The 27,931-nt window shown below is 46.4% G+C and overlaps 1 protein-coding gene across 2 annotated transcripts in view; it reads right to left on the minus strand.

Moving 5' to 3' along the window:
- LRP2 (LDL receptor related protein 2) overlaps positions 1–27,931 on the minus strand; it is a 516,831-nt gene that overhangs the window by 348,285 nt on the left and 140,615 nt on the right. For both annotated transcript variants that reach the window (XM_069616158.1, XM_069616157.1), the window contains exons 10-16: positions 26,929–27,057; positions 25,591–25,760; positions 23,028–23,251; positions 20,195–20,401; positions 18,430–18,632; positions 16,988–17,128; positions 12,436–12,639 (exon numbers count right to left, since the gene is read on the minus strand). In XM_069616158.1, the coding sequence (XP_069472259.1) occupies positions 12,436–12,639; positions 16,988–17,128; positions 18,430–18,632; positions 20,195–20,401; positions 23,028–23,251; positions 25,591–25,760; positions 26,929–27,057 (1,278 nt within the window). The remainder of the gene's footprint in view (positions 1–12,435; positions 12,640–16,987; positions 17,129–18,429; positions 18,633–20,194; positions 20,402–23,027; positions 23,252–25,590; positions 25,761–26,928; positions 27,058–27,931) is intronic.

Genomic DNA, 27,931 nt, shown 5'->3' on the forward strand with positions numbered 1-27,931 from the left:
AGCCCATGAATTGCTCTCAGACTAATCATGATCCCTTGCAGCAAGGAGTGTGGCTGTGCGTTTCTAGCCCTGGTGTTTATGCGCTGGCCCGCTGGTGCGGATCCTTACCCATAAGGCCAGGGAGGAGCACTGCTGAATACCAAGACCCGTTGCCCCACAGTCCAGCCGCAAGTTAGGCAACCTGCTTTTCCTAGATAACCTATTACCACAGGACACGGGCTGCTACCTGGGTTGTTTCCTTGCAAGAGTGCACACCACACGAGGGGACGTTATTTAAGCCCATGCATGAAACTATTTTAAAAAACATATGCACAGGTCCAACAACACAGAGTAGCCCACTTTCTGCTCCACTCTCAACATACCACCTGCTCTGGCTGGCCCTTGATAATGGGGTTAAAGCAGTGGTATTCAAACTGTGGGTCGCGACCCCCTATGGGTCCGCGGGTGCATCCCAGGGGGGCCCTGAGAGCTCAGCATGAAAAAAGATTTTTTTTTTTTTTTTTTTTTTTTTTTAGATTGGAAGAAATGGGCAGGGGTGGCCCACATGGGCGGGCTGAAGCATGAAACTGTCTCGGGCAACAATGAAAAAGTGGCCCACAGTTGTAAATGGATATTCATTCCTTTAGTCACAGACTGGGCCTCATTACTACTATGGCGGACCAGTAACAACGGTGCTGGTAAGCTACCGGCACCGTTGCTACCGTTCCGCCATAGTAAGAGTTGTGCTCGTGGGTGCTTGACAGCCCCCGCCAGGTCTGACCTCAGCTCGTCGGATGCACCGGCACCGTTATTAACGGTGCCGGTGCATCCGAGCTCCCCCTTCCCATTTGAGCCATATGGGGCTCAAATGGGAATGGGGATCTACCGGCACCTTCGAAAGGGCAATTATCATGTCCGCCTAACTCGGCATGACCTAGTAATTGCCCATTCGCGGGTGCCAGACCCGGATGCAACTCCAGTGGCAGCCGTGCCGGTTTTACCGGCACAGCTACCGCCAGAGTAGTTATGAAGCCCACTGTTTCAATAGTACCCAAAGGGGTGCTTTGTGTTAAAATGTAAGTAAATTGTGATATATTCAGCAACAATGGTCAACATTACTAACTGCATAGTGGCCCCTCACCCATTATGGAGGAGCTAAGGAGCCAGCCCAGTGAAACAGTGAGCACTCCCTCAGCTGCTTTATCCAGCTAATGGAGTGCTCCTGGGCTGGCTGAACTGTCAAAGGGAAACACTGTTTCCCTTTGACAGTTCAGTTTAGTTCCCCAGCCGCACATGCTCACTGAGCCATGCAAGTGCTGGGGCGTTTTGCTTCGCCAGCATTGCATAGCTCATTGGAAATGCTGGCTGGGGCACTGCATGTCTGTATGTCCGAGGGGGAGCTCCTGCGCCTCCTCGCACATACGGACAGAGCAGCTGGAGCAGCACCCACACACAGGCCAATGCAGAAGGTACGTTTATGTTCATTGTTTTTATTTAAACATGTGTATGGATGCGTTATGAGTGAGTGTATGGTGATGGATGCTCATGTGAATGATAGAGTGATTGCTGTATGAATGTGCAGCGCCTTGCATATACACATAATCATGTTCATTGTGTTAGGACCAGTGGGGCCCAGGGGACAGGGATGGTATCTTTTTACCGGACATCTATCATTCAAAACCCTCTGCCTTGTCCACAAGGCTTTCTGGGGCCTCGGTCCAAAATACCTTCAGCTATTCCTCCGCAAATACCTCCCCTCTCGAGCTCTTCACTCCTCTACCTCCAACTGCCTCAGGGTCAGTCGTTTATCAAAGAAACGAGCTGGGGGTAGATCTCCGTCTTCGGCTGGGGCCTCCCTCTGGAACAGCGCCCTGCCACTCTAAAACTTGAGGAGAACCATCTTTCTTCCTGCACTTATCAGACCTACCCTGTCTGCTGCCTTAAACGTAGCACTTGCAAATTGCTGGCTGCACTACCACTGTTTGTTGCCTTTATTATTTATTTATTGTTATTTATCTGTTTCTCCTCTGCTTCGCACTTTCCACTTCTCCCCCCTTCCATGCACTTTTCCCCTCACACTTGCGCGTTCTCAATGTCACTGGGCCTAGTAAGATCGCTGTTTTATTCTCCTCTGTTCCCCTCCCTTGCCTTGTCACGCTCTGAAACACTTGTGTACGAGCGCGATAGAAATAAAATATCAATGCCTGCCCCCTGGACTCCCAGCAACAATTGCAAACTGTTTGGCTATTTACCCATTTTTTGTTAAAAGTATGCTCTACAATGCAACATTTTAACCTATTATTTAAAAAAAAATTCACAGGGGGAAACCCCCCGAACCTCCCCTTAATGCCCCTCCACTTAAAAAAGATTCACCAGCCGCCACTGGCCCTCAGACTGTGTTGGGAACGGGATGGGGGAACCGAGGGACTATGGTGGGAGCACAATGGGCGGGAACCATGGGATAGTGATGGGAGCAGAGTGGGGAGAGCCCTGGGTGTGTGATGGGGTGGGGAGAGACCAGCGACTGGGTAGGAGTGGGATGAGGGAGCCCAGCGACTTTGATGGGAGCAGGTGACGGCGCGCAATATATACTGTCCATTTGGCATTTCTGGGGGGTCCCGACCTGCCCAAATTTTGCTCAGGGGGGCCCTGGCCAAAAAAGTTTGAAGACCACTGGGTTAAAGGATAACCCCCTCAGGCAACACCATCTGCCTGGTGGACTTAAGGCAGGCCGGCCCACACTTCCTGGGTTTCCAGGCCTGCACCCTTCCTATTCAAGCACATAACAAATCCCCCTAACACAATACTGGCAGTTTCCATCTGCAAAAGCTTTAATTTTCCTATATCATAAACGCGTTCACTTATTCTGGTTGTCCTTGTCTATATATATCCCTCTTCTTCCCCCTTACACAGTACCTTATGCCCATTTGCCTGTCTTCTGTTGGCATCTGGCCATGTGTCGTGGGTGGCTACTACAAGTGTCCATCTAGTTCCCCCTTGATGGTGCTCCATCGGTGGCTGGCAGTCCCTGTGTTTCCTCTGTGGCAGTGTGTCTGTTTATTTGCATGCTGTCAGCCCCTTTGGGCACTATCAACTGAAGCCAATTTCCTCTGTGGCAGTGTGGTTACAGCATTTACCTCCGTGGTGGCATATGTTTACAAGGTGTGTTCCTTGTGGGGCGGGGTTCAGCCATTGCGGTCAGACTCTGGCGAGCAAGCCACCTGGGAGTCACTGTCCAGCTCCACATACCTGGCGGGGACATCAGCAGGAAAGGCACACTCATTTCAAGCTCCCCGGCCACTTCAGTGCTGGTGGCAGGGTCTCCACGCCACTGCCTGCTCACCAACAAGCCTGCTCCTCTGCCGCAGCGCCTGCTGTCTGGCCCGGGGTGGATGGAGGCCTCCCAGGGCACCGTGTCTGCATGGGCTGCCCTGCGCACGCAGCCCGTGACTGGGAAAACGATTATTTTATAGGCACGCTCCATCTGGCCCTGAGCCGGGCCGACATGAGGCTAGTACGTCCCATCGATGCCTGGGTTGCATCGCCTATATGGCCTGGTAGATAGCGTTCTACAAGAGCTGCATGGCACACGCAGCCCGGAATGAAAGGGTGTTCTGGGCCCACCACGACTGGCCGCCGCCTCTCAGTTTGCCTGTGGCCGGCCTTGACACGCGGCCTAGATGCCAAGCTCACTCGGCTGCACGGAGCATACAACCTGAGCTCCAACTCCCGCTGCGCTGGCCTGCGCACACAGGTGTCATGTGATCATTCCGCATTTTGAAGGCACCACACAAAAAAGAGCAACTTTTTTCAACCGATTTTGTGTGGCCTTTAAAATGAAGAATAATCACTATTTTGTGTGGGGGGGGGGGTTCACCTCCAACACCTCTGTCCTCTGGCACAGTCACGCGCGGACACAAACAAACACACACGGACTCGCTCAACTGCCCCCTCCCTTCCACCCAAGAAACACCCTTCCCGACCTCAGCAAACGTTTACACTTGACCCCTTCCCATCCACGCTACAGACATTCCCTGCAACATTCACACAGATACAGACACACACATACACGTACCTTCACCGCCCACAACTCCCGTCCGGATGCTTCTGTCAGGCCCTATGACACTTCAATTTACAAAGACAGCTCGGAGTGGTCTCTGAGCGGTCCTTCTAAAACGATTTTTTCTATTTTCGCCTTTAAAAAAAAGGCTATTTCACTCCACACCGCTTAATTATGTCTTGCAGGCCCCAGGGGACTGCTCTAGGCTGCGGCCCTCAAGGGAGCGTCGTCTCAATCCCCTTGCTCTCTTGCCTCCTTCAACCGTTGTTCTCTAATTGTATGTTGTTCTCTTCAGTTCAGTCCACAGTTCCTTGGCAGAGGAGGCCTGGCTATTATCTTCTGAAAATTCCAGGTGTGCGCCATAGTGAGGACACGCTGGTACAGTACCCTGGAGCGGTGAGTGCTATAGTACAATGCACATTTACATTAAATACATATTTTCTTACGAGGGGTGTATGTTTACAAGGTCTGCTCTCCTTCTGGGGTGGGATCGGCCACCACCGCAGACGCCGGTGAGCGGGTCATTCAGCACTCACCGCCTAGGCTCCACCTAACTGGGCGAGGGTATTGGAGCAGGTAGCACAGTCATTTCGTGCTCCCCAGCTGCTCTGCATGTGGCACCTGGGGTCTCTGCATATCTGCTGCAGGCACACCGGCAGGCTTGCTCCTCTGTTCTGCCGCAGCGCGCATGAAGCGCTGTGTTCCACACATTTCTCCTGGACAATGCATGCGGCCGGTGGACTGTGGATGCCTGGGTAAGCTGTTAGCAGCTGTCTCCTTGTTATTCTTTACACTTCTAATTTTGACATCCAAGAGTTGCTGGGGTGTTGAGGTGCTGGGCTGTATAGGTGCTGTGGTGGTGAGGTACTGGGGTGTTGAGGTGCTGGGGTGTTGAGGTGCTGGGGTGTAGAGTTGCTGGGGTTTAGAGGTGCTGGGCTTTAGAGGTGCTGGCGCATAGATTTGCTGGGGTGTTGAGGTGTTGGGGTATTGAGGTGCTTGGGTGTAGAGTTGCTGGGGTGTTGAGGTGCTGGGGTTTAGAGGTGCTGGGGTGTAGAGTTGCTGGGGTGTTGAGGTGTTGGGGTGTTGAGGTGCTTGGGTGTAGAGTTGCTGGGGTGTTGAGGTGCTGGGGTTTAGAGGTGCTGGGGTGTAGAGTTGCTGGGGTGTTGAGGTGTTGCGGTGTTGAGGTGCTGGGGTTTAGAGTTGCTGGGGTTTAGAGGTGCTGGGGTTTAGAGGTGCTGGGGTGTAGAGTTGCTGGGGTGTTGAGGTGTTGGGGCATTGAGGTGCTTGGGTGTAGAGTTGCTGGGGTGTTGAGGTGCTGGGGTGGTGAGGTTCTGGGGTGGTGAGTTGCTGGGGCGTTGGGAGAGGAAGTGCACCTGGCAGATGGTTGTCAGGGCTTGCAAGGCTGGCCAGTTGTTAGATATGTTCAGTGATGATTCTAAAGTAAGGGGTTATGTTTATATTTGTTCAGCCTTATTCATGATGGCTATGTCAATAAAGGTTCACAGCAGCCATATCGTTCAACAATATCTTTTCTTCCCAATCCATCCTGGCTACCAATGTGTTTTCCTAGTGAGTGTATAGTGAGGTAACCCTATCTCCTTATAAACAGAAATCATGCATTAGTCACAGCGTGTCACAACCCTTCCTGTCAACACAGCACTTCCTGTCAGTGACTTTGTAGCCATCCCCGTCTCAGGTCTTTGGCATTTTGGACCTTCTCATTACTGTGAAATTGTGGCTGGAGTTTTTTTCCAAAGTTGTAACTCATCATTTCTCATCTCTCACAATCTTGTCTCACCTGATTGCGGTGGCCTCAACATGGTCTACTGTTTCCTTTTCCAGATAGGAATGTGGTGGAGGACAAATTGGCGTGTACTCTTCCCTCGGCATACGTTTTTTTTTTTTTTTAAACAATTTTATTAATGTTATCCACCAAACAACTTACAACAAAAACTTGCAGTACATGTCTTAACATTTCACAATTTGCATATATCATTCAGTGTCTACTGCTTCCCCTTATCCCTCCCCCCCATTCGAGCCTACTCCACTTCGCAGTCCGCATCTTCCTCTTCCGCAGGGGTTTCGTTTCCTATGTCCTCGCCAGAGTCCTGGTCGCTTGCCAGTCCTGGGTGGGACCGTATAGTGTGGCCACCAATTGTTTCCAGGCTGTCAGGGTTTCTGCCTCTTCCTCCCTTCTACCTCCCTGCTCTATTACCCGATTCTTGCCACACTGCTGTTTCAGCTCCAGTCCATTTCTGGAGGTCTGCCCTCCAGACTTCTATCCTAGGTCTGTTGCATGCCTTCCAACCCATGGCGATTCTACGCTTGGCAAGTTTGTATGTCAAGTTCTTTAATTTGCTCACATGTTTCAAATGGCGTGGCCATGGGAATCCTCTTATCAAGCATGCCCACACTGATTCAACATCTATTTGGATCCCCTTCTCCTTTAACCAGTGGGCTATTTCTTCCCAGAATTTCCCAATTCCAGGGCATGCCCAAAACATATGCGTCATCCCCACATTTTCCTCCCGGCATTTGGGGCATGCTTGTCGTTCTGCGTTTTTTAAAATTGGCTATCCTCTGGGGTGTCATATGGGTTATATATGGCTGTATTTGCTGTGGCCTCCCGTTCCTAGATACTTTCTAATGGTATCCTTGGGCCTTCTCCCACATCCCATCACTCATGGGTACCCCAGCCTCTTTTTCCCAGTCATATCTTAATTGTGTCACTTCTTTCCCCACTTTGGACATCAGTAGCTCATATAGTCTGGATATCTCATGTCCTCCTTCTGCTACATCATATATAGTTTCTATGGTAGCGTGAGGTTGCTCTTCTAGTGTTATTTCCGGCCATGTCTCTCTGATCCGCCGTACCAATCTGTTATATGTAATATATTGCCCAGCATGTAACCCTGTTTCCTCCATCAACGCCCCAAATACCTTAATCTCTCCTTCTTGCCATATGTCTCCTACTGTTACAATTCCCACTGGTTCCCAGTGCCTCCTAATCGCCTTCATTAGTTGTCCATCCCCTCCCGTCAATATGATCAGTGTACTTGTGGAGAACACGGGGTTGGGTTCTCCATGACCTGGCAAGCTCTGCCATCCCAGAACCAGCATCTTCGAGCGCTCTTTCACCTCTGATTTGGGCAGCCATATTACTTAAGTACGGGGCATACTCCAGTTTCAACAATCTTAATTCTGAGGTCAGCTCTTCTGATAACCATTTGACCACATATTGTAGTTGACTAGCTAGGTAGTAGATTTCATAGTTTGGCAGTTTTGTTCCCCCTTTATCATGCGTGTTCTGCAACTTCCAGAGGGCGATTCTGTTCCTAGTCCTGTGCCATAAAAACTCCCTGCATATGCTCTGTAGCTTAATAAAAAATCTCGTCGGTATCAGGTATGGTATATTCCTGAAAAAATGTAATAATCTCGGCAATACGACCATTTTCAGCAGCACCCCTCTTCCCATCATTACCAAAGGAAGCTTAGTCCAGAACCTCATACTACTTTCGATGTTCTTTAACGCTTTCTCCGTGTTATGCTGGTGTTCTGTCTCTACCGTGTGATAAATGTCTATCCTCAGGTATCTGAACGTATTTGCCTCCCATGGTATTTGCAAAATTGGTAATTCGACCCGTGGGATTCCTATATACCTCCCCAGTGGGAATATGCATGATTTTCTGGGGTTCACTGCTATACAAGATAGCGACGCAAATCGCTCCATCACTTCCATGATATATTGGAGGTTTTCTTCAGGATATCTTAAGTACAGCAGCACATCCTCTGCGTAAAGCGAGACAAAATGCGGCTCCCCTTTTATGCTAATCCCTATTACCTCATACTGCTGCCTCAGGTATATCGCCAGGGGCTCAAATGCTAAAATGTACAGCATCGGAGATCCCTTCAGCATAAGGTTAAGACTGCAGTGCTTTCAGCGACTGGCATGAAATTTGCAGATATCAGGCATATTTCCCTGGGATTCTGTAGCCTTTCTAAATGTGGAGGCCAAGGTCAAACTACTTCAGGAGACAAGTCCTATAAAAAAGTGGGAGGATTCATTAACATACCAATTGAATGTGGGGTCGCTATAAATTATCATATTAAGGTGCCCTCTGAAAAAAAGTGGGGGGGGGGCTCCTGAAAAAAATGCAGGGTCTCCGTCGAACCGTGTGTACTCTGGACTTGAGCCCAGAACTACTTTCAATCAAGCTTGTAGGAAGATTGGCCGATAAGTAACCCCACCTTCATATCGAAGAGTTAACACGTTCTTCAGTTGCTTCAACGTCTTGCTCACTTGTATATAGGTAGCAATGGTGCACTTAGCAAAGTACCTTCCTTATGTTGAAGAAGACACATTGTATACGTTCATCTGTTACTTTCTTCTTTATGGACTTGAATCTATGTGTAGCTTGTCCATGTGTGCATTGGTCACTTCAAGTTTAACTTCCAAGGCTGCGACATAATTGCACAGCCTTCCTCGAGAAGTGTGTAGCTGAGCTCGGGTGATAATGACTTCTCTCACTTCCTCATAATACTCCCCTTATTCTTTCTGTGGTATCATCACAAGAATAACCTTCAAAGCATTCAATGTCTATCCCAGGGCCAAAAAGAGACTTGCTTTAGTCATTTTTGGTGGTAAATCTTGCTCGTTATTGATCACAATGTACATCGCAACTAACAACATAGTTACACCAGTACTAATAACTTTCAGGAGGGTCCCAAAAAGCAAAAGGTAGGGGGCAGAGGTGGTTCCTCATTTATGCATCATACTAGTCTGCTCTGCCACCTAGCAGTGTTGCAAGTATGGCTTGGCGGTCCACCTAGTGAACTTCACAATAGCCCACTGATAATGTTTTACAGGTGTGTAGCACTGGTGGATATTTCACACACTAATATGGCTGACACCTGGATCTGATGGGCACGGTCCAGGCTGCCAGGATAGATAATGCTCCCTACACACACTCCTCCTTTTGTGCTTTGCTCTCGCTCTTTTTATCCTTCTGGATTCCCCTCTCCTGTGGCGGAACCTTTTAGGTATATCATCTATTTCTATCCTCATCTAGCCCCCTCTCCCTTGAGGATATGGAATTTGGCCTTTGGGTGTATCTGAGAATGACCTGCCATTCCCCTAGTTTTCTCTTTCCCCTTTTCTATCCCCCTCTTCCTCAATGATCTGGAATGCAGCTTTTGGCCTCAACTCTGGATGACTAAGATTCCCCTACTCTTCTCATTGCTCTCTTCCTTTGCCAACTTCTGAAATGCGTCCTTCACTCGTAGCCCGGATGTCCATGACCATCGTTCCCCTCATCTCTTTTCCCACAATTTGAAAGGATTGCTGCTGGGGGTGTAGCATATTACAGAACTCCAGCAATTAAGTGCATTGGTCCAAAAAACATTCTTGTGTTCAGATGCATTGTTAATTTCTCTATTTCAATATGATCACCTAAAGCCCAAAGGCTTTCTGTGATTGCTTGTGTTATGGAGCAACACCTCCAAACACCTGCTTCAGTTCTGGCAATTAGGAGACGCATTGGGCCTCATTACGACCCAGGCGGTAAGTTACCGCCTGGGCCGTGACTTTACCACCATGGCGTAAACTATGTTTACGCCATGGTGGTTGGCAGATTTACCGCCCCATTCCAACCTTGGCAGGGCGGTAAATCCCCATTTTCCCATTTTCCCTTCCCCATTCCCATTTTGCCCCATAGGGCATAATGGGAGTGGGGAAGGCGTTAATTACGCCACCGTAAATTACGGTGGCGTAATTAACTCCATGGTCCCTTAGCGCCATGGATTTTAACACCTACTAAAAGCAGGTGTTAAAACCTCCATGGCGCTAAGGGACCTCGTACTCAGGCGGTAAGGGTCGGCGCTGTTTACGCCGCCGTAAACCCCTTACCGCCTGAGTTGTAATGAGGCCCATTGATTCTCATGGGCCTTGTGTGAGCTTTGCAGTATTCTTTATATGACCAATGGTTATCATTCCAATACATTACAATTCTGTACATATTCTATTATTATTATTATCATTATTATGGTTCTTATCGAGAGCAGACCTTGCTTCGGGTAGCAAAGGTACACTTGGGAAGATGGGGGTGCACAGCAAGGGAAGAAGATCACAAGGGATCCATACAAAGGAGCAGGGAGCTAACAACAGCGCGGGGGAGGGCGAGAATGTGGCAGCAAAGGATCTGGTAGTAACCAGGGGCAGGAGACAGCGGGAAGAAGATCGCCCACTCCCAGATTAGGTGGGGGAGCACAGGATGCGTGGATCTAGGTGGTAGGGAGGAGACATTCCTTGAAGACAAGAGTCTGGAGCTGTTCTACTTTAAAACATAGCTGCATGATATGATATGATATGACATTTGTAACGCGCCTATACACATGTGTTTCAAGGCGCAACAAGGTAAGAGAGGGGGAACTGAGGGAAGACAAAGACAACGATCTTACTAGGCTAAGTGACATTGAGATTGCGCAAGTGCAGGGGAGGGAGGAAAGGGTAAGTGCAAGGGAGAGGGCATAAGCAATACATAGGATCAACAGTAAAGAATAAATAGAATAAATTAAAGAATAAATAAAATAAATAAAAACAATAGGTAAAAGTGCGGCCAGCTAGTTGCAAGTGCAGGGGTAAGTGCAGACATCAGGTGTCAAGAGGTGTCAAGAGCTGGTGAGGACAGTAGAGCCCCCAAGTGCAGGGGTTGCAGGGAGGCAGTGCAGGGGTGCGGCTGGTGAGGGAGGTGACCGGAGCACGAGATCAGAGGGTAGCCAGGTGACCGGTGCAGTTTCAGTCGGGAGTTCAGCAGGGGAGAGGAGGAGAGAAAGAAGAAGCAAAGAAGAAGGTTTTGAGGTGCTTCCAGAACCGGGGATGGTTCTCATCAAGTTTCGGTGAGGCAGTGGGGTTGTTCCAGAGGGAGGCCCAAGCCGAAGAAAGAGATCTTCCACCAACTCGTTGCTTGGAGAAGTGACTGACCTTGAAGGAGTTGGAAGCGGATGAGCAAAGAGCTCGAGAAGGAAGATATTTAGGAAGAGAGAGTTGGATGTATTGAGGCCCCTGGCCCCAGAAGGCCTTGTGGACAAAGCAGAGGGTGTTGAACTTAATTGTCGCAGCCAGTGGGAGCCTGTGCAGAGATTTCAGTCCTGGAGAGATATGATCCCGGTGCTTGAGGCAAAGGACAAGTCTTGCAGTCCTGTTCTGGATGAGTTGCAAAGGGCCGAGAGTAGAAGCAGGCAGATTTATAAAGAGGCTTTTGCAGTAGTCCAGCCTAGAGAGAACCAGAGCTCTGTAGACAGTGATCTTCTGGGGGAAGGAGAGGAAATGAAGAATACTGATGAGGAGGTGCAGCTGGTAGTGTGACTTCTTAGAGATGTCAGAGATGTGAAGAGAGAAGGAGAGAGTGGATTTGAAGAAGACCACAATGTTTTTAGCCTCACAGGTGGGAGAAGGAAGAGGGCCAAGAGAGGCCAGCAAGAGAGCGTTAGGAAAGGAGGGAGCAGGTGTGCTGATGAGGAGAATCTCAGTCTTACTGGCATAAATTCAGAGATCGTTGGCGGCACACCACTCCTGGATAGCGGACAGACAGCCAGAGTTGAGAGAAGGAGAAGAGGCAATGGACGGGAGCCTAAAGATGAGCTGAGTGTCGTCCGCATAGCACTGAAAGTTGGGGCAGAGAGCAGCAATGTGGTGGGCAAGAAGTGCCAGGTATTGGTTGAACAGCCAGGGAGAGAGGTTAGACCCCTGGGGAACACCACAGATAGAGATTGAGATAGAGGAGAGGAAGGACCCAAGTTGTACCTGGGAGGGTCGATCTGAGATGAAAGAGGTCAACCAAGCCAGGGCCTGATACGTGATACCCAGGTTATCACAGAGATGATTACCTGGGTATCACCGATCAGGCCCTGGCTTGATGTAATATGTAGTGGGATGCCTAATTATTAAGCTAAATAGAATCCTTAAACTGATACACAATACCTCTGCTTATGGCCACTTCCTTTTCTCTTGCTTTAAATTGTACAATAATACATTTTGGGGTATTGGGCTCACTTTGTAAATGCCTTCAGTAATGCACTACTACAGTGAACAGAATCAAACATAACAACTGGCTCCACACTTTTCGATGCTTTATGACATATAGTTCAGATTTTGACGACTTCTGTTTATGGTGGCAATCGGAATGAGAACATATATGCTTAATTTAATTGATACATTTGTGAGGTAACATACATTGGGAACATGGTTAATTTCTGCAAATTGAAAGCTGACATGAACAATAAAAAACTAGTGTCTCCCTCTCTCACTCTCTCTCACACACATACACACACACACACACACAGGCACACACACACACACACGGCGCAGGGAAAGCTTGTGGCAAGTAGTTGCCGCTCACCTGTTCCATCGGTTTTCTGCTTGTAGATGATGTCTTTGGCTGTGTCTGAGAAGAAAATTGTATTTTCCTGTGCATCAAAGTCAACCCCAACAAAGTAGGAAGGGGCACCAGTCAATGGGAGGATGACGTCTTCCTGCGTGGAGAGGTTAAATGGGATGCCGCGGATTGCTAGCTGAGAGGTGAACAGCAAAAACTGTTTCACAACTGCAAGAGAAAAGAGCAACTTATGTGTGTGTTCGTAGGGTGATCCCCATCATCACCTCAAGCCCTTTGCGCATGAAACCAAACACACAATTCATGACAAAACATGCAATAGCACTTTAACAGTAAAGAGCTCACCAAAATACTAAAACATCTGAATTGTTAAAAACACCATCTCTTACACTTAAAGAAATACAATCAACAAACGTAGGGCTTGACATAGGGCTTATTGCCCACCCGCCAACTGTTTTGGGAAACCAAAATAGCCCCCGTTGTGTCAGGAGTTTGCTCTTCGAAACCTATTGAGTCCGGGAACACTTACTAGTTAACCAAATCTCTAGATAGTCAAAAACCTTAAGAGAAATAGTAGTTTTGCCTACCAATTAGAAATTGAGTGTCAAAGATCTATGCAAGTGGCATGCCAATGCATGATTATTTTTTAAAGTTAATAGCAAGTCCTTTTCCCTCACACAGTTCGCTGAACCGGTGCAGATGTTTTTGCAAACCAGAAATGATGTTGATTCCAAAACAAAATCATGTGCAAAAATGTTAAAATTGAACACCACTCCATTTAGTAACATCGGCATTCAATATTTGAGTTCTCTTGCCACTCAACCACTGCCTTACAGATGGACCATTTTTAGATTAAAGTTCTTTGGCCACACCGAACAATCCCTGTTTAGCAAAGGCGTCCCTCAAAAGGGGTTCCTGTCTGCAGGAAAAGTCAAATTCAAATGAATGACAACAAGGTAGCGAGCGCTCTTTTACTGCAGAAGATGGATCTTAAAGGTCTGGTCAACTGTTCCCACACCCTGATGAAACGCACCGTAAAGGCAAGACCGTAGTCTTTTCTCATTGCACCACTCGTCCAGATATTTTAAAAGAACTTTGCCAAAGACTTTGTTTAATGTGTATAGTTATGAGGTTGGGCGATAGTTTGCTGCCTCGTCCATAACTCCCTTTCGCATTAAACAATATTGGTGCTAATTTAAGGAGATGAAGTGGCAGCCTGTCTGGACTTTTCCCGTCTCCGACAGTTTAATGCTCAGGGCATTTGCTGTCTTGCAAAAATAATATTAACAAAGGTCTGCAAATCACAGTCAGGCAAAACGATACCTTCTCCGTGTCTAGGAGACCAATTAGTTTTATGCAGACCACTGAAGTGGGTCAAGCTCCAGGATAAATATGTCGATGAAAGAGGGGTTTTCAGTGGCACCTCTACTTGCAACACGCCGAAGGTCAGCCTGATTGTTCAGAGCAAGAGCTTCTTGCAAGGTCTCCCACTTCCTCTCAGCAAGTTCCTATCACTTGCATAGAAATAATGATTTATTTATTTTTGTGGTTTTGCAGAGCTTGAACGTGGCCTAAACGGGCATCACCATAATTACAATGAAACTTAAGTGACCCCAACCTCACGGCCAACCTCATGGCTAGCGGAGGCGAGAATGGTAGCTCTCTGTGGCGATAGTGCAAGGATTACACTGGGAAGTCAGCCTTCCATGCTGTACCCGGATAAAACATGCAAAACTTGTGCATCTGTGAAACACTACAAGTTGTGCCCAATGATATGGGGCTGGACAAGGTTGGTCTCTCAATGCCTTTAAGAGAAGATTGCAATGGAAAAGTCATCTGAGGATCTGTAAAGTAATTAACATGTGTTGAAGCTAATACAATAGGTCTACCTGAAAATGATCCTCCTGCAGCAACAATAGAAGCAATCTGTGATGGGTAGGCCAAGCTCATGGCAACAGACAATGCATGAGGATGACTGCTTAGATTAAAAGGTTGGGTGGCTTCTTAGGTGATTTAAGTTGTTAATGAGATAAAAGGTATAGTAACAACGAACGGCAGAAAAACACATATCAGGGACCAGGAAAACTCAAAGGTCCGGTAACAGGAACTCCGAGTTGACAGAGCTGGACAAATGTATGACTCAAGGCTTCCTTTGGTGGGACTCAATCTGTCATTTCTAATTTGTTAAGAATATTTCAAAAATGTGCGTTTTTAGTTCCTTCCTGAATTTGGCTACAGAAGGACAAAATTGGGACGGAGGGTGTGATTTATTTTCAGTGCGTTACCGTTTCTTCCTAAAAATCAGAAATAGCTGTGGGGGCTGATAAGGAGATCATATTGGCAACATGATGCAGGGGGAACAGTTTGATGGCAACATATGTCTTCTAGGGCTTCTTGAAGATTGATCGGGATTTGGTGGGAAGGCAATGTGGGGATACAAGAATTCAGGTGAAGCGAGTGGATCGGCTGGTGCAAACTATCTGGCAGAGGCATGTCAATTTCGATTTTAAAGGGCAGAACCAGGACTTTGGGAGATCAATGCCATAATCACTGCCATTATCCAGTTTCGATATACCAAATGCCTGCACCATAATGAGCAATGCGAAGAACAGGGGGTGGGACGGGATATTTTAAAACAGATACCTTCATCCATGCCTTGCAGATTGTCAAAAGCTTCCAATATAAAAAAGAAGGTAAGAGTGGTGGGATTAGACTGGAAGACAGAAAAGGGAAAATGTATTTGTGCAGAGGGACCAGGAAGGAAAACTCTTGTTTGAAGAAAACAATGGGCAGTTTTGGGGAATAGGTAACTCTGTAGAGAGGAAAATGCCTGTAATGGATAAAACAATGTTGACAATGAGAACTGAAAAAACATTTTTCAGATGAATACCTAGAAAAGTCTGAATCTAACGATTTACCCCTTTTAAGTAAAGGGCACTCATATCCAGTCAAGGGACCGTGTAGAGATCGCGAAATCAACAGTGATGCTTTGGAATCTCACAGACATTTTTCAGTACTTTATGTGTAGAACTACTTCTAAGAAAAACTCATCCTTGAATTTACAATCTACATAAATACAAACATGATAAAACTATTCTTACTCATAAGAGGTTCACACTTCCCAATCATAAACCACATTGCACAGAAAAGTGAGTACTTTGTTAGCACTGTGATCTTCCATTTTAAATCCTAGCTTTGAAGTGCTAACACATCTGCACAGTTTGCTTCGTATGACTGTGTGCACGCCACACAGAGACAAGAGGAGGAACAGGCCACCGAGGAGGAAGAGGTAAGGAGAGGATGATGCAGGGTGGGGCGGGCTTGGTTACATGGCATAGGCATGGGGTGGAGAGGGCCCAGTGAACAGTGGTGAGGGCCTTGGAGCAAGGTGGGTAGGATGCGATGGGGCAGAGTTGGGTAGGTGTATGGATGAGGTAGTTAGGGGCATGGGGCACACCTCTCATTCAGAGGTACAATGGGAGAGTGCAAAGGTATGGGGGCCGACCCCCCAAAGAGACAGAAAAAAGCAGGGGAGAGGGAAGTAGCTGAATAAGGTAGGCAGCTAACAATTCACTTTGGTGCAAACGCATAGATCCCAACTGCTCCGGCTAAAATGTATTTTCCAAAGTCAAAATCTTCAAGGTGATGCTCCCCTTGTAGCCCATTTTCTCTTTAGGATCTGGGGTTCAGCCGTTGGGTTTATCTGAGAAGGACCTTCATATTCCCCTATTCTTCTCTTTACTCGCTACTCATATCTTCGCCCATTTTGTAGTGACACCTGCCTCACTGATGTCAGGCTCATTCCAATAAACATGCAAGAGATCTGATAAAATAATTCTCTTAATCCATGAGTATGGAAGAATGGAAGGGCCTGCACCACCACCTGGCAATAAAAGCAATACAGAATATAGTAATCCATACGCCAGAGCTGCACGTAGGCTCTAAGAGAGATCATCAGATCTTTAGGCAAACAATGTGGCCCCTTTCCAATGGTCATGTTTATCTGCAGTGCCACGTAAGAGGTTATTCTGCCTTATCGACCATAGCAAAACTGCTCAAGCCTTCAATACTATCACTTTAAAGTCTATTTGTTAGCTTTCATGGCCTGTTGCAGGAGGCAAACTCAGTTTTTGCTGAAAGCACAATTCTTTTCTTATTTTCTCGAAGGAGTGAAAAGGATTCTGGCATTCAGCAGTGATTTTGGAAACGAATGGAATTTTAGTGACCTCATGAGAGACCACACACAAGTCTTTAGCATGTGTTTTATCCTGGAAAACACTGTTTCATGATGATGCTACTTCTAACAGAGGATTTCTGCACCATAAGCAATCTCGATTTCCCAGAGATAGAAGGCAATATGCAGAAATATTCTCACGTTCACACTTGGGGTTGTTTTAGATTTCTTTGGAAACCATGTGGTTGCTCATCCAATGTCCTCCTCTATTCTCAATGCTGCTGCTCCACAGTTGTTTTCATTATGTTGGATGCTAAGATAAATCCACGCCATTACTTAGATGGGACCAAGATTTTCAGAAAGACAAACAGTCAAAATCCTCACCAATACAACGCTTGCCGTCAGCTTGCAGGTCAAATCCCAGCCTGCACCTGCAGCGGTATCCCAGGCCATCATTATCCATCCTGTGACTGAGGATGCAGATCTGCTCGCACCCCCCATTGCTGCTTCCACAGGGATTTCTTACTGGAAAAAGAAAACATGAAATTAACCAAGATCACTTTCAATTACCCGACACTAGAGGGTCAGTTTCACAGGTGTGTGCTTTCAAAACACCCATCTTGCTGACTCGCACTGGTCTGATTATTATGCTGATTGACACAAACAAGGCGGCGGGTCATAATTTCTGTATGATGTGTCTAGAGAGGATGAGACACAACAAGAGAGGGGGAAGGCGGGGTTGCGAGAGAGAGAGACTGAAATAGAGAGTGTGAGAGAGAGAAAAGAAAGGCAGAGTTTACCTTATCCCTAGACAACAAAGTCTGTGGCATTGGTTGCGAAATAACACCCCACCTTTGTTAAATTGTACAGTAAATATGTCCTTAAATTGGTGAACTGCATACAATCAGGAACCAGCATCGGAGTGCGTAGTTAAGATCTCCTGCAGGCCGTTCTCCTTGTATGTTACTTGCGTACACAGCGCCATTAGCCTGCTTCGCACTGGCGGGGGCAGTCGAAGCAGTTATAGCAGCACTCAATGGCCCAGTGAGCAATGGTAGAATCCAGGGTTGCCCACCGATCCCGGGAGCGTACAGCTTATGTTAAACACGGGCACACACATCTCCCAACAGCTTGGTACATGCACCTCTTACTGATGCATACTTTGGACTCATTTCCCTTCTTTTAAATGGCTAAGAATATGCCTAGGATTGAAGTTATTAGGATCAGCTGTATAACCGACCTCAAGCTGTTACATGCAAATGAACGAACAGAAAAAGGATTGGGTCAGGAAAATCATGGCTTTATACTTGTGGTTGAGACTGAGCGAGGAAGTCCTATGGTTATGGAGTGTGTGGGAGGGTCAGAGAGAATAAAGTTTGTATTAAAGGAAGTGCAATTAAGTTTAAATGTCTAACAACCCACCCGCAATGGAAGTCAATTTTCGCTCTGTGTTGGGTCAAAGTATTCCTGTTCTCGTGATGAGATTGTTTTGGGTAACAGCGGGAACAGACGTATTCCACAAATGTATACATGCGAGGCATAGGTATGGCTACAGCAGAGGTTTACACCCGCGGGAACTAAAAGGTACGATTTCCCCCCACTTTTGTGGGGAATGTGCATCTGCAGTCACTCCCTTACTTTTTGTCACCCAGACACAGAGCGACAATTGACTTCCATTGCGGGTGGGTTGTTAGACATTTAAACTTAATTGACATATACGCGCTTTACTCTGTTGCACCCCTTGCCCAATTCTTGTAATCTGCTATGGAGATGCCGTCCCCCGTAGACGCACATGGGACTACAGTTATAAGAGCCGCTTCTCTTACCGTATGGTTGCCTGAGGCTGTGGTAGATCGTCAGGCCGTAGGGTCTCAGTGTGGAAGTAAACACCGCCCGTGGGTTCGTTTCTGTGAATTTATTAGACTTCATCACCGCAAGCTTCGTCCAATCCGTGAAAAACACACTATCTTCAAACAGACTAATCCCAAACGGATGAGGGATCAATGAACCGCCATGAACGACCGTCTTCCTGCGGGACAAGAGATCTCGCGATTTTATCATCTTGTAACTGTCAATTTACCAACATTTGGTCCATACACATATAACAATTGTAATTTTGTATTTTTCTCATAAAGTGCACGCTATTGAAGTCTTCCCGCTTGAAGCTGTGCTAATTTATCTATGTATGTTTTTTTGCTACAGCACAAGCCCAGCTGGTCAGCAACGGAACGCTGGTTAGCAACAGAGCGCTGTGCAGAAATGGCCGGCGTGGGTATGGTCACCGGATCTGTGTGGATAGAATGTCAGGTGGGAAAAGATGGCAGCGTCAAGGAGGCAGGCTGTCAACGGTTCAGCGTTCTGTGCTTGACGAGGAACACGAGTCGTCGACACCCATTCAAGAGCATTGCAAACGACTTTTAACTATGACCTGGCTCAATATACCCTTCATGCAAGTTGGCAATTTTCCATTCCCACCAGTAGAAACACTACAGCCCTGCATTGCAAGGGCTAATCACAGCTTACTAACTGAGGCCTTACACCACAATACAGGAATGTCCCCATTTGACCGCACAGACCGCACATTGGTTCATTACCAAAAAGTGTATGTAGGCCACTTCAACAAGGCACTGGTTCTTTGACTTTTTGGATCATCTCCGACAATGCAAGCAAATGCCGTCTCTGAACAACAGGACTCCACTATGTGCCATTGGCATGCATTTACTAGACTGTTGTTTCCTTTGCTATTTATGTTGGCACATTGTGTTTTACGTTGTTCTCTTTATATCCTAGTATATGCTTTTGGCTTTCTTCCACTGTTACAGGACCTGCCAACATAGCGAGTGAGGAATGCTTTAGGTGTGGCCGTAAGGCATGCAATGCACGTTTCTATGTAATTAATTAATTATGTAATCTTTTGTTTGCACTTAATACCAGAGACCAGTCTTTAAGGGGAGGCCTGTGATTCGAACCCGTGTTGCTCTGCGCTGTCATGCTTCTAAGACAAACGGGCTGCACCTGGGCTATCCTGCTACATTTTCATATTTTTTTCTTTCTTTAAATGGGGGTGTGGTGGCCTTCCTGCTCCCCCCACCGACAACTGCCTATCTTCTGCTGTGCCCAACCCCGTTTCCACATCCCTAAATACCCCACACGCATTACTTCATATACATATATATATAACCTTACGATTTTCAATGTTGTGCACCTGTAACCACTGCATAGCACAACACTCAAGGTAAAATAGTGGGTAAAGTTGTCAGCAGAGTTCCTCCCTTCTCAGTATATCTAGGCTTTTCCAGAGCTGGAAACACATGCAATTTATGTCCAAAGGTGCCTGGTCTGTTGAGACTGATTTGGAAAATCATCCTAGGATTGGCCGCTCCTACTACTGGACTATCTCCAATGCTGTGAAATAACAGAATCTTTGAGTTCTCTTATCTTTATAAGCTCACCAGCTGTACCCAGGTTTGAGATTGGCCCAAACGACAACCAGAGATACTTCCTCAAAGCAGAACTTCCCTCACAGCGGCCCATGTCATTACCTCTGTGAACACACGGGGACAGGGACGCTGATCCCCCAGTGAGACCTACCTTTGAAGGCCATCATAGGTTGCGGTTTCAATGTAATCATAGCGGCTATCCGCCCAGTAAACTCTTTTCGCCACAATGTCCAGTGTGATTCCAGCCGGCCACCCCAGCTTGGTTTTGATGACGTCATGACGGTTTGTGCCATCCATGAAGGCCCTCTCCAACTTCGGCTCCCCAGAAGCATCCTTCCAGTCTGTGAAAAACATATACCTAGAGAGGAAAAGGAGAACCAATCAGAGGTTTCGCTTGTTTTTCAGAAATCAATATTAAGATGCTAACATTGTTTTTTTAATGTATCATTTCACTTTTTTATTTACTGTAATTTTAAAAGGGTTTGGCATTAGAGGTGTTGCTGTGCACAGTGAAGTTTTTTTAATGTGGGTGGGGGTGTTGGCCAATCAGAAAGCTTGCAGCCTGGATTGTCTTTACTTGTATAAGCCCACATTCCCAGCTTCCCAGGTTCTGGCTTGCCTTGTGCCCCACGTGCTCCCCTATAACTCACACTCCGCTTTATGCATCCAAAAAACAACATGTTAAAAAAAAGAAAAATCTCACATACTTTTTGCTCCTATGGCACACACCTTCGATGAGTGGGAGTCCGTTTTCAATGTTGATTACGTCATCCAAACCAACACTGAAAACAGACTCCCTCTCATGAAAGAGGCATTGCAGGACAGAAGGTAAGTCACATTCTCTTTTGGGATACATTGTTTTAGACTTCAACACCCACGGGTGCTAATGACGATATAACTCCTGACGGTGGGTTGACTCTGCCAGTAACAGCATCGCTGCTCACATTTGGTCCGCAGGGCGTTACCAGCAGGGCCGGACCGTAGTTATTTAGCCTCAATAACAAATCTAGAGATTGAGTGATCCAAGTAAAAGGCTACAATGTAACCGCATCACTTCTGAACATTCCCTTTGCTCCTCAGTGAATTCCTTTTCTTGGAGCTTGCATACCTTCATTTGATGTATTTGATGTTTATTCGAGGGTTTTTGTGCATCCCTAGCAAAAAGCCCCACAGCCACTCCCCTGCACTTTGAGACACTGCAAACATCCAGAGCTAGCACACTGCAGTAAACAAAAGTCACAGCTTTCTGACAGTGCCCGGAATTGAGTGGCTTGTCAAATTGTGGATGCTGCCACACCACGTCCATCGCAGATTACTATCATGGAAATAGAGACGGGACAAGGAGTAGTTCCCATCTCGATTTTCAATGGTAGAAATTTTGATTTATGTTTTTTTTAATTTGTGATAAACCACTGCACCGTTTCACAACTTTAATAAAAAAAACAAGTGGCACCCCGCAATGTGAGCCTGGAACTTGGGCCCTCAGCCACCTCAAGAGCGCTCTCTTAATTAGCACATAGATTTCATTATAGACGTCTTCCCAGTCCATCAGAATGGAGTCTAAAATCTCTGGTATACACCTTCCAAATATTCTACCCTGAGCAGCAGCCTGACAAGCAGCAACGAAACAACTGTCTTTCGCTCGGGCACGGCAGACTGGGGCATGTGCAGCCCAATGCCACAAATGAACAAACATCAATGAAACACAAAATGTGCAAAGTTTTTTGTGACTAGTTTCATGTTCATTAAATTCACATTACAATTTACTTGTGTGGGCTAATGTGGGTCCTACAATAAAGATGCTCTCCTTTTTAGTTGCACAAATCCATGTGCAAAATAGCTTATAGACCTCGAGGTGTCTAATTCTAGCTTGGGATAATGACTCGTGCCGAACTCATAGCTCTTGACTTCAACTCTGGGAATAACATTAGGTCGGGGCCATTGGGCCGCGCCATCGACGCCTTCCTCGGTCTATAAGACTTAAGGATGCTGCTGCTAAGCCATTGTGAAAGCATAGAAGTGGCTCTTATAGTTTATAGAGCACATCGTCAATATTATTCACTAGCAATTCTTGAATGGTTAGGGAGGGTTGGAGCAGCTGTACAATGAGGAGAATACAGTATATACAGTCCTTTGGAAATACTGGAAGGACCGAGATATCGCTCATTACACAGCAACTTTAAAAAATCTAATCTCCACGATATCCATTCCCTTTGGCAACATAGAGAGTTATTATTATGTTCATTGCATTCATAGACTTAATGCACGAGGCTGGACTGGTCCTTGACCCTCAAGACTAAACCGTATAAACGTACCGTGCCCTGAAACAACAATGGCAGCGATTGGAACAAAATACAGAGTATTTTTTGTACCTCCACCAGTTGAGAGCCTTTTCCCAGGGATTTGTGGTGGCGATCCATGCAATCCCAAAATAACTGATTCCTGATAATAGTGATCCCCCTCGTCCAACAGCATTTCATAAACTCCAACTTTTGATCATGAAGGTAAGAGGATACAACAAAAGGAACCCTTTGGGACTGCGCTGAACGATTTCGAGACAATTCTAATTCTTCTAATGTACAGAATATGCAGTGATGAAGATTGATATGGGGGCAGTTGGCATCGAACCACAACTGCCGATGTAAAAGAAGCCTATTTGATGCCTCTGCCCGCTACATCGTGCTACTTCCCCACATTGCCTTGTTTCCGTTTCATTAGTCACACCCTACTTCACAACAAGGAAGGTCTTTTTATTCCCACAAAGTTGCCATAGAGAAATAGTGTAAACTCTGTGTGGAGGAGACAGGCGCGAGACAATGGTTCAGTTCCGTAGGAAGCACGATTCCGAATGCTACATAGTGGTGACATTTCAAAGGGCGGCAGAAGATGGAGTGGACGGAAGTAATCAGAGATTGACTATGCAGGGATTAGTTGGAGAAATGGTGCCCATCTAAGGTCAAGCACAAGCCTCTCAGATTTCTTACCCAACTGTCGGATCCAGCGCTATGCCGATGGGATTGCCCAGGTTTTCTGCAATGAGTGTAACACGGTTGCTTCCATCCAAGTTTACCACATCGATTCTGTTCACACTTGTCTCTACTATGTAGAGTTTGTTACTAATCCAGTCCACGGCAAGGTTCTCTGGATTGTCGACAGATGCACTCAGAACCTCCTGAACGTCTGAGCCGCTGATATCTGCAGAAAAAACCTACAAAACAGCACAATGACTATTCATGTCGAGTTAATTTACAGGCTAGTGTGACATTCAGAACTTACTCTAGATGGATCAGCACACAATGGCTAATATGGTGAGATATTATATATGGTTATTGGATCAGGGCAGCCGTTATCCCAGTTGATGGCTTCCCGTGTTTTGCTTTGGTGGCTTGGGCCATTCCACAGTTTCTTCATGTCCAACATGTCTTGTTTTAACAGCTTACCACTTTTCACTCACTGTGTTAATGCTTCAGTACTGGCTACAATATTCCTCCCAACACCTGAGGCTTATGTGTTGCCAGAGTAATATGGGGACTTGCAGGTAACTTTTTGGCACTGGTGACATCTATCCCGCTGTATGTCTGGGGTTGGTTCCATGCAGAGGGGACATGGTCTCAGTTCGGGTTGGACTGCTCCCATGAGTGGCAGGACCAAGACTGATTTGCATATGGCTAGCCCCCTTTTGCAAAGGCACAGATGGCCTGAATAAATGATGACGTGGAAGGTTGCCCAGGGCAATGCCAGTGGTTAAGATGAATTCATAAACTTCTACCAATTACAGGTTCTGGAGGTTATGTGTGATCTTACCGACCACAAAAACAGAGTGGTACATAACAGAGTGGACAAAACATCGAAACACACTGTTTCTCTTTTCTTTTTTTTTATTTGGGCCCCAACTCCTTTTTTTCCACCCTTTTAATGCCACCCCCAACCTGACCCATTTTAACCCCTTGCCCCACTGCCCTTTATATATTTATTTAAACGTTTCTGTGTTTTTCTGTGTTTGTGTTCACTCTGAAATGTACCACTCGGTTTTGTTTCCGATAAAATGACTGAATGCAGTTCTGGTTATTGCCTGCTTGGCTGTGCTGCCCACAGTTCCCAGGGGCCACTTCCTGTTACGTCTGCAAAGCCATCTAGTTTGTACCCAAGCTTAGTATGCATAGCCAGCAGTGTGTGCCATCTCTTTCTGTCAGCATCATGCCCCGCTGCTATTTAGTGGCAGTGCCCCATGTGATGTCAAAACAAATGCAAGAATGTTTTGAGCCCTTCTACATTGGCCCAGAACTAGATGACGTGTAGGTAAGTCTGCTGTTGCCTGGTGCAATTGCGGTTGTGCAATGTGGCATCGGCTGTTTAATGTCTTCACATGTGCATTGGATATGACAGTTAGACATTATCTGCTATGGTGGGAGGCTTTGCTTTTTTGGCAAACTATTTCCAGTGGGCGCATTATTGACCGCCGACATGATTCAGGGATGCATGTGAGCCTATTTATTCAGGGGAGGTGTGGTTCTGGGGCAGCATTGCACCAAATGACTAATTACTCACTAAAATAACCCCTCACAGTTCTGCATTTCTTCCCCCAGTCACACGCAGCTGCTAAAACAATATGCAATGGTGCTGTGGCCTCCGAACACTAGTGCTGTTACAGGTAATCTGGGGCAAACCAGGGATCGAGTTGGCAACCTTCACTAGAACTCTACCTTCTAACAAGAAGAGGGGACCCCCGGGCTGTGGCGGTGGGGGAGTATTCAGCCTGCATGTCACCCTACCACTGGCCGGGTCCTTCTCATTTCATTATTGACACATAACATAATGTCCCTTTCTATTGTGAAGAACTCATCAATGCTTATACAGTGTTTACACATTGATCAGTCTTTTACTTTCTGACCTTGTGGAACGGCCTTTAGAAAGTATTTGACAGAAATATGAAATTACAAGGCATCCATTTAGAAAAGTACATGGATAATCAAGTAGCACCTTCATTTTAGACTGATTGCATTCCGACATTTCTCCTTAAATACTTAGTCATCAGAAAACTTAATCCTTTTGTTTCATAAAAAAAAGTCAGCGAAACCAAATCGGGCCTGTGTTTGGACAATGCTGTCAATATTTGTTATCCGTTGCTCAATTACCGCCCCATTACCAGTAGGCCGGAGAAAACTGATTTTTATCATGCAGAATAGCAAGGTAGTTTTCACATCTGAACCGGTCGGGTTTCCAAAAATTGCTTACAAAAATCTGACTCGTTTTGAAAGAATGTCGTCTATTCGCGTAATTAGGAATGCGGACTCGGTTGAGAGTAAAATTAAAAGGGACTTAAGACAGAATCCTACAAAAGCCTTCTTTGTCTGAGATATGTTCTGTAATAGTACAGTGTAAAAGTTATGGTCATAGAATATCTCTATCTTTAAGGCATGTTTTTTCGGGAGACAAGGAAACGGCTTGTGTCCGCCCGAGTCGCAAGTATGAGACTCACTCAGCAAGCCATGCTTCCGAGACTCCGAACTTCCCATAACATGTCTTTGGCGGGAAATCCCCTCCTACCTTGTTTTGCAAAGTGTCAGTCCAGAAGATTCGGCGAAGTTGGAAGTGAAAATCCACGCCGACTGCCACCCCACGATTCTGAGATGAAACCAGGGTACGGAGGCTTCGTCCGTGCATGTCCCCGATGATCAAATCGCGGCCATTGGAGAAGATTATCGACGCCACACCAGCTGGAAGAAAAAGCACTCATTGGCAATGCTAACTCAGGCTGTCTGGGGCTGTTCTAGTTTACTGAAGACGTCTACTCATCAGTGCATCAAAGCAGTGCAAGTGGGCGCCATTACTGTATTAGACAAGCACGTGACCGAGCACTCTGGTTTTATGAGGCCATGATCGTGCCTCAACAGACCGGCCACCTGGCCACAGACAGTGGCACTTGTGGAGTGAGGAGCCAGAGTGATCCAGATCAGAGACAGAGAGAGCATCCTCTGAGGACATATCACCCACTAGATAGACATATTGCCACCCCACCCCTATAAGAGCAAAGACAAAACCTCAGCCTCTGAAACACAGATGCAACCGCTGCTAACTATCCTCGTGTCATGTGTGACACCAGTCCTGGCTTTTTCACATCATGTTGCACGTCGGACCTTGTAAGAGAATACTTGTAATGGGAGAAACATAACTACAAGTCCCAAAGTGCAAAGTTCTTCGGGCTGAAAAGTCAGGACTGGCTGAAGGTGTCACATATGGGGATGAGGCACCTTGATATTATGGAGGCGTGTCTTTTCTCTATCAGTTTCACAGATGTACTTCCAGACATCATAGGGGGTTAAAAGTGCAAGAAGGATAATTTCACACGTGGTTTAGTTAAGTGGACTGCATTACACATTGAATAACATAGCTAAAGCAATTCCATATTGTTCAAGTTCACATTGGCAAAGGTGTCACAAAAGGACAATGTCATGGTGACATCTGTCATCTGGACAACATTGATGTCAATGATGCCTACATTGACTTTGAGTATGCAAGGGTGGCCTGATTGTTGTGTGAGCCGGCACAATCAAAGCAAGATGAATATTTCACTTTTTCAATTGTTTTACATTTCATTCGTTCATATGTTCCTTTCCTTGTTATTGCTATTTTGACTCTGCATGAAATAAAGTGATTACGAATCGCTTCCAGTTCCCAAAATGTGCTTATGTAATTCAAAGGACAACATACAAAATATAATATTTGAAAAGATCTTTTCTTTAATGAGATTTTACACTGACCCCCCCCCCTCCTTGAACAGGGTAAAAAAAAGGTTAGTTGCTGGATCTAAATTTGGAGTAGCAAACAATACTTGCTTATTAGAAATGCAAACATGCCGAAGGGACGGGTTGAGTGATTACTTACACGAGGTATTAGCCCGGCAGTGCTTGTGGTGCTCCAGGAAGTACCCTTCCACGCAGCCGCAGTGGTGGCTGCCCACGCGATCTTCACACAGCTGGTCACAGACTCCCCACATTTTGCAGTCATCAAAGTCTACGAGAAGAGAGGGAAACCCTGTTCAGGCAACCTTCCATGCATGGTGTATGGGCACATTATAAATACCCAATAAATAAAATAAAATAAATAAAATGGTCCGGGAAAAGCATATGCTGCCACTGACAAACAGGCCCAATCTTTGGGAGCCAAACGCAGTGCACACCGTAGTAAGTGTGATGCTACACCACTGCAAACACATGCTCGTGCCCGTTGAGCCAGTGGTATGCCACCAGCAGCCTGGGCCGCATGAGCCTGCAGTGCAGTTATGAAACTCTTCCAATATTCCCCACCACACGCACACCCCTTTGAACGACTCTCTACACAGAAGCACTACAACATAGAAAGAGGACGTATACTCTCATTGCCAAAATGACGGCTTCACCAGGAAACAGATTACTTTTCTCGTACTCTTTGCTCTGAATCAGACAATGTGCACAAGCACTCTATGGGCCTGTGTTGGGAAAGACTCCCAGTTATGCCAAAGCGATGCTGGAAGTTCGTGGACTTGGAAAGCCCAACTCCCTCCCCCAGTATACACAGAGCACTGAGTCAATGGCAAGTTCAAACTGCGGTTTATTGCAATAAAACCAACAGGGGTCGATACGAGAACACAGGTGGATTCCAGTACGTCTCGGTATCTTCTGGCTCACAGGACGTTTTACTCTAAATACACGTCATCACTCCGTCACTACTTGGGCCTCTCTCCAAAAATGTATCAGTTAGTGCGATTGGCCATTGGGAGTATAATAACCTATATGGTCACCTACACATGTTACTCTACTGGCTCTCGCATGTCAGGTGGCTGACCTGTCCCATCCCCATGACGTTACCTACTACATTGTTGCAGAGTAGTGGGCCTACCATTGGTTCT

Source organism: Ambystoma mexicanum, chromosome 9 (genome assembly GCF_040938575.1).
Source record: "Ambystoma mexicanum isolate Mex_15411 chromosome 9, UKY_AmexF1_1, whole genome shotgun sequence".
Classification (NCBI taxonomy): domain Eukaryota; kingdom Metazoa; phylum Chordata; class Amphibia; order Caudata; family Ambystomatidae; genus Ambystoma; species Ambystoma mexicanum.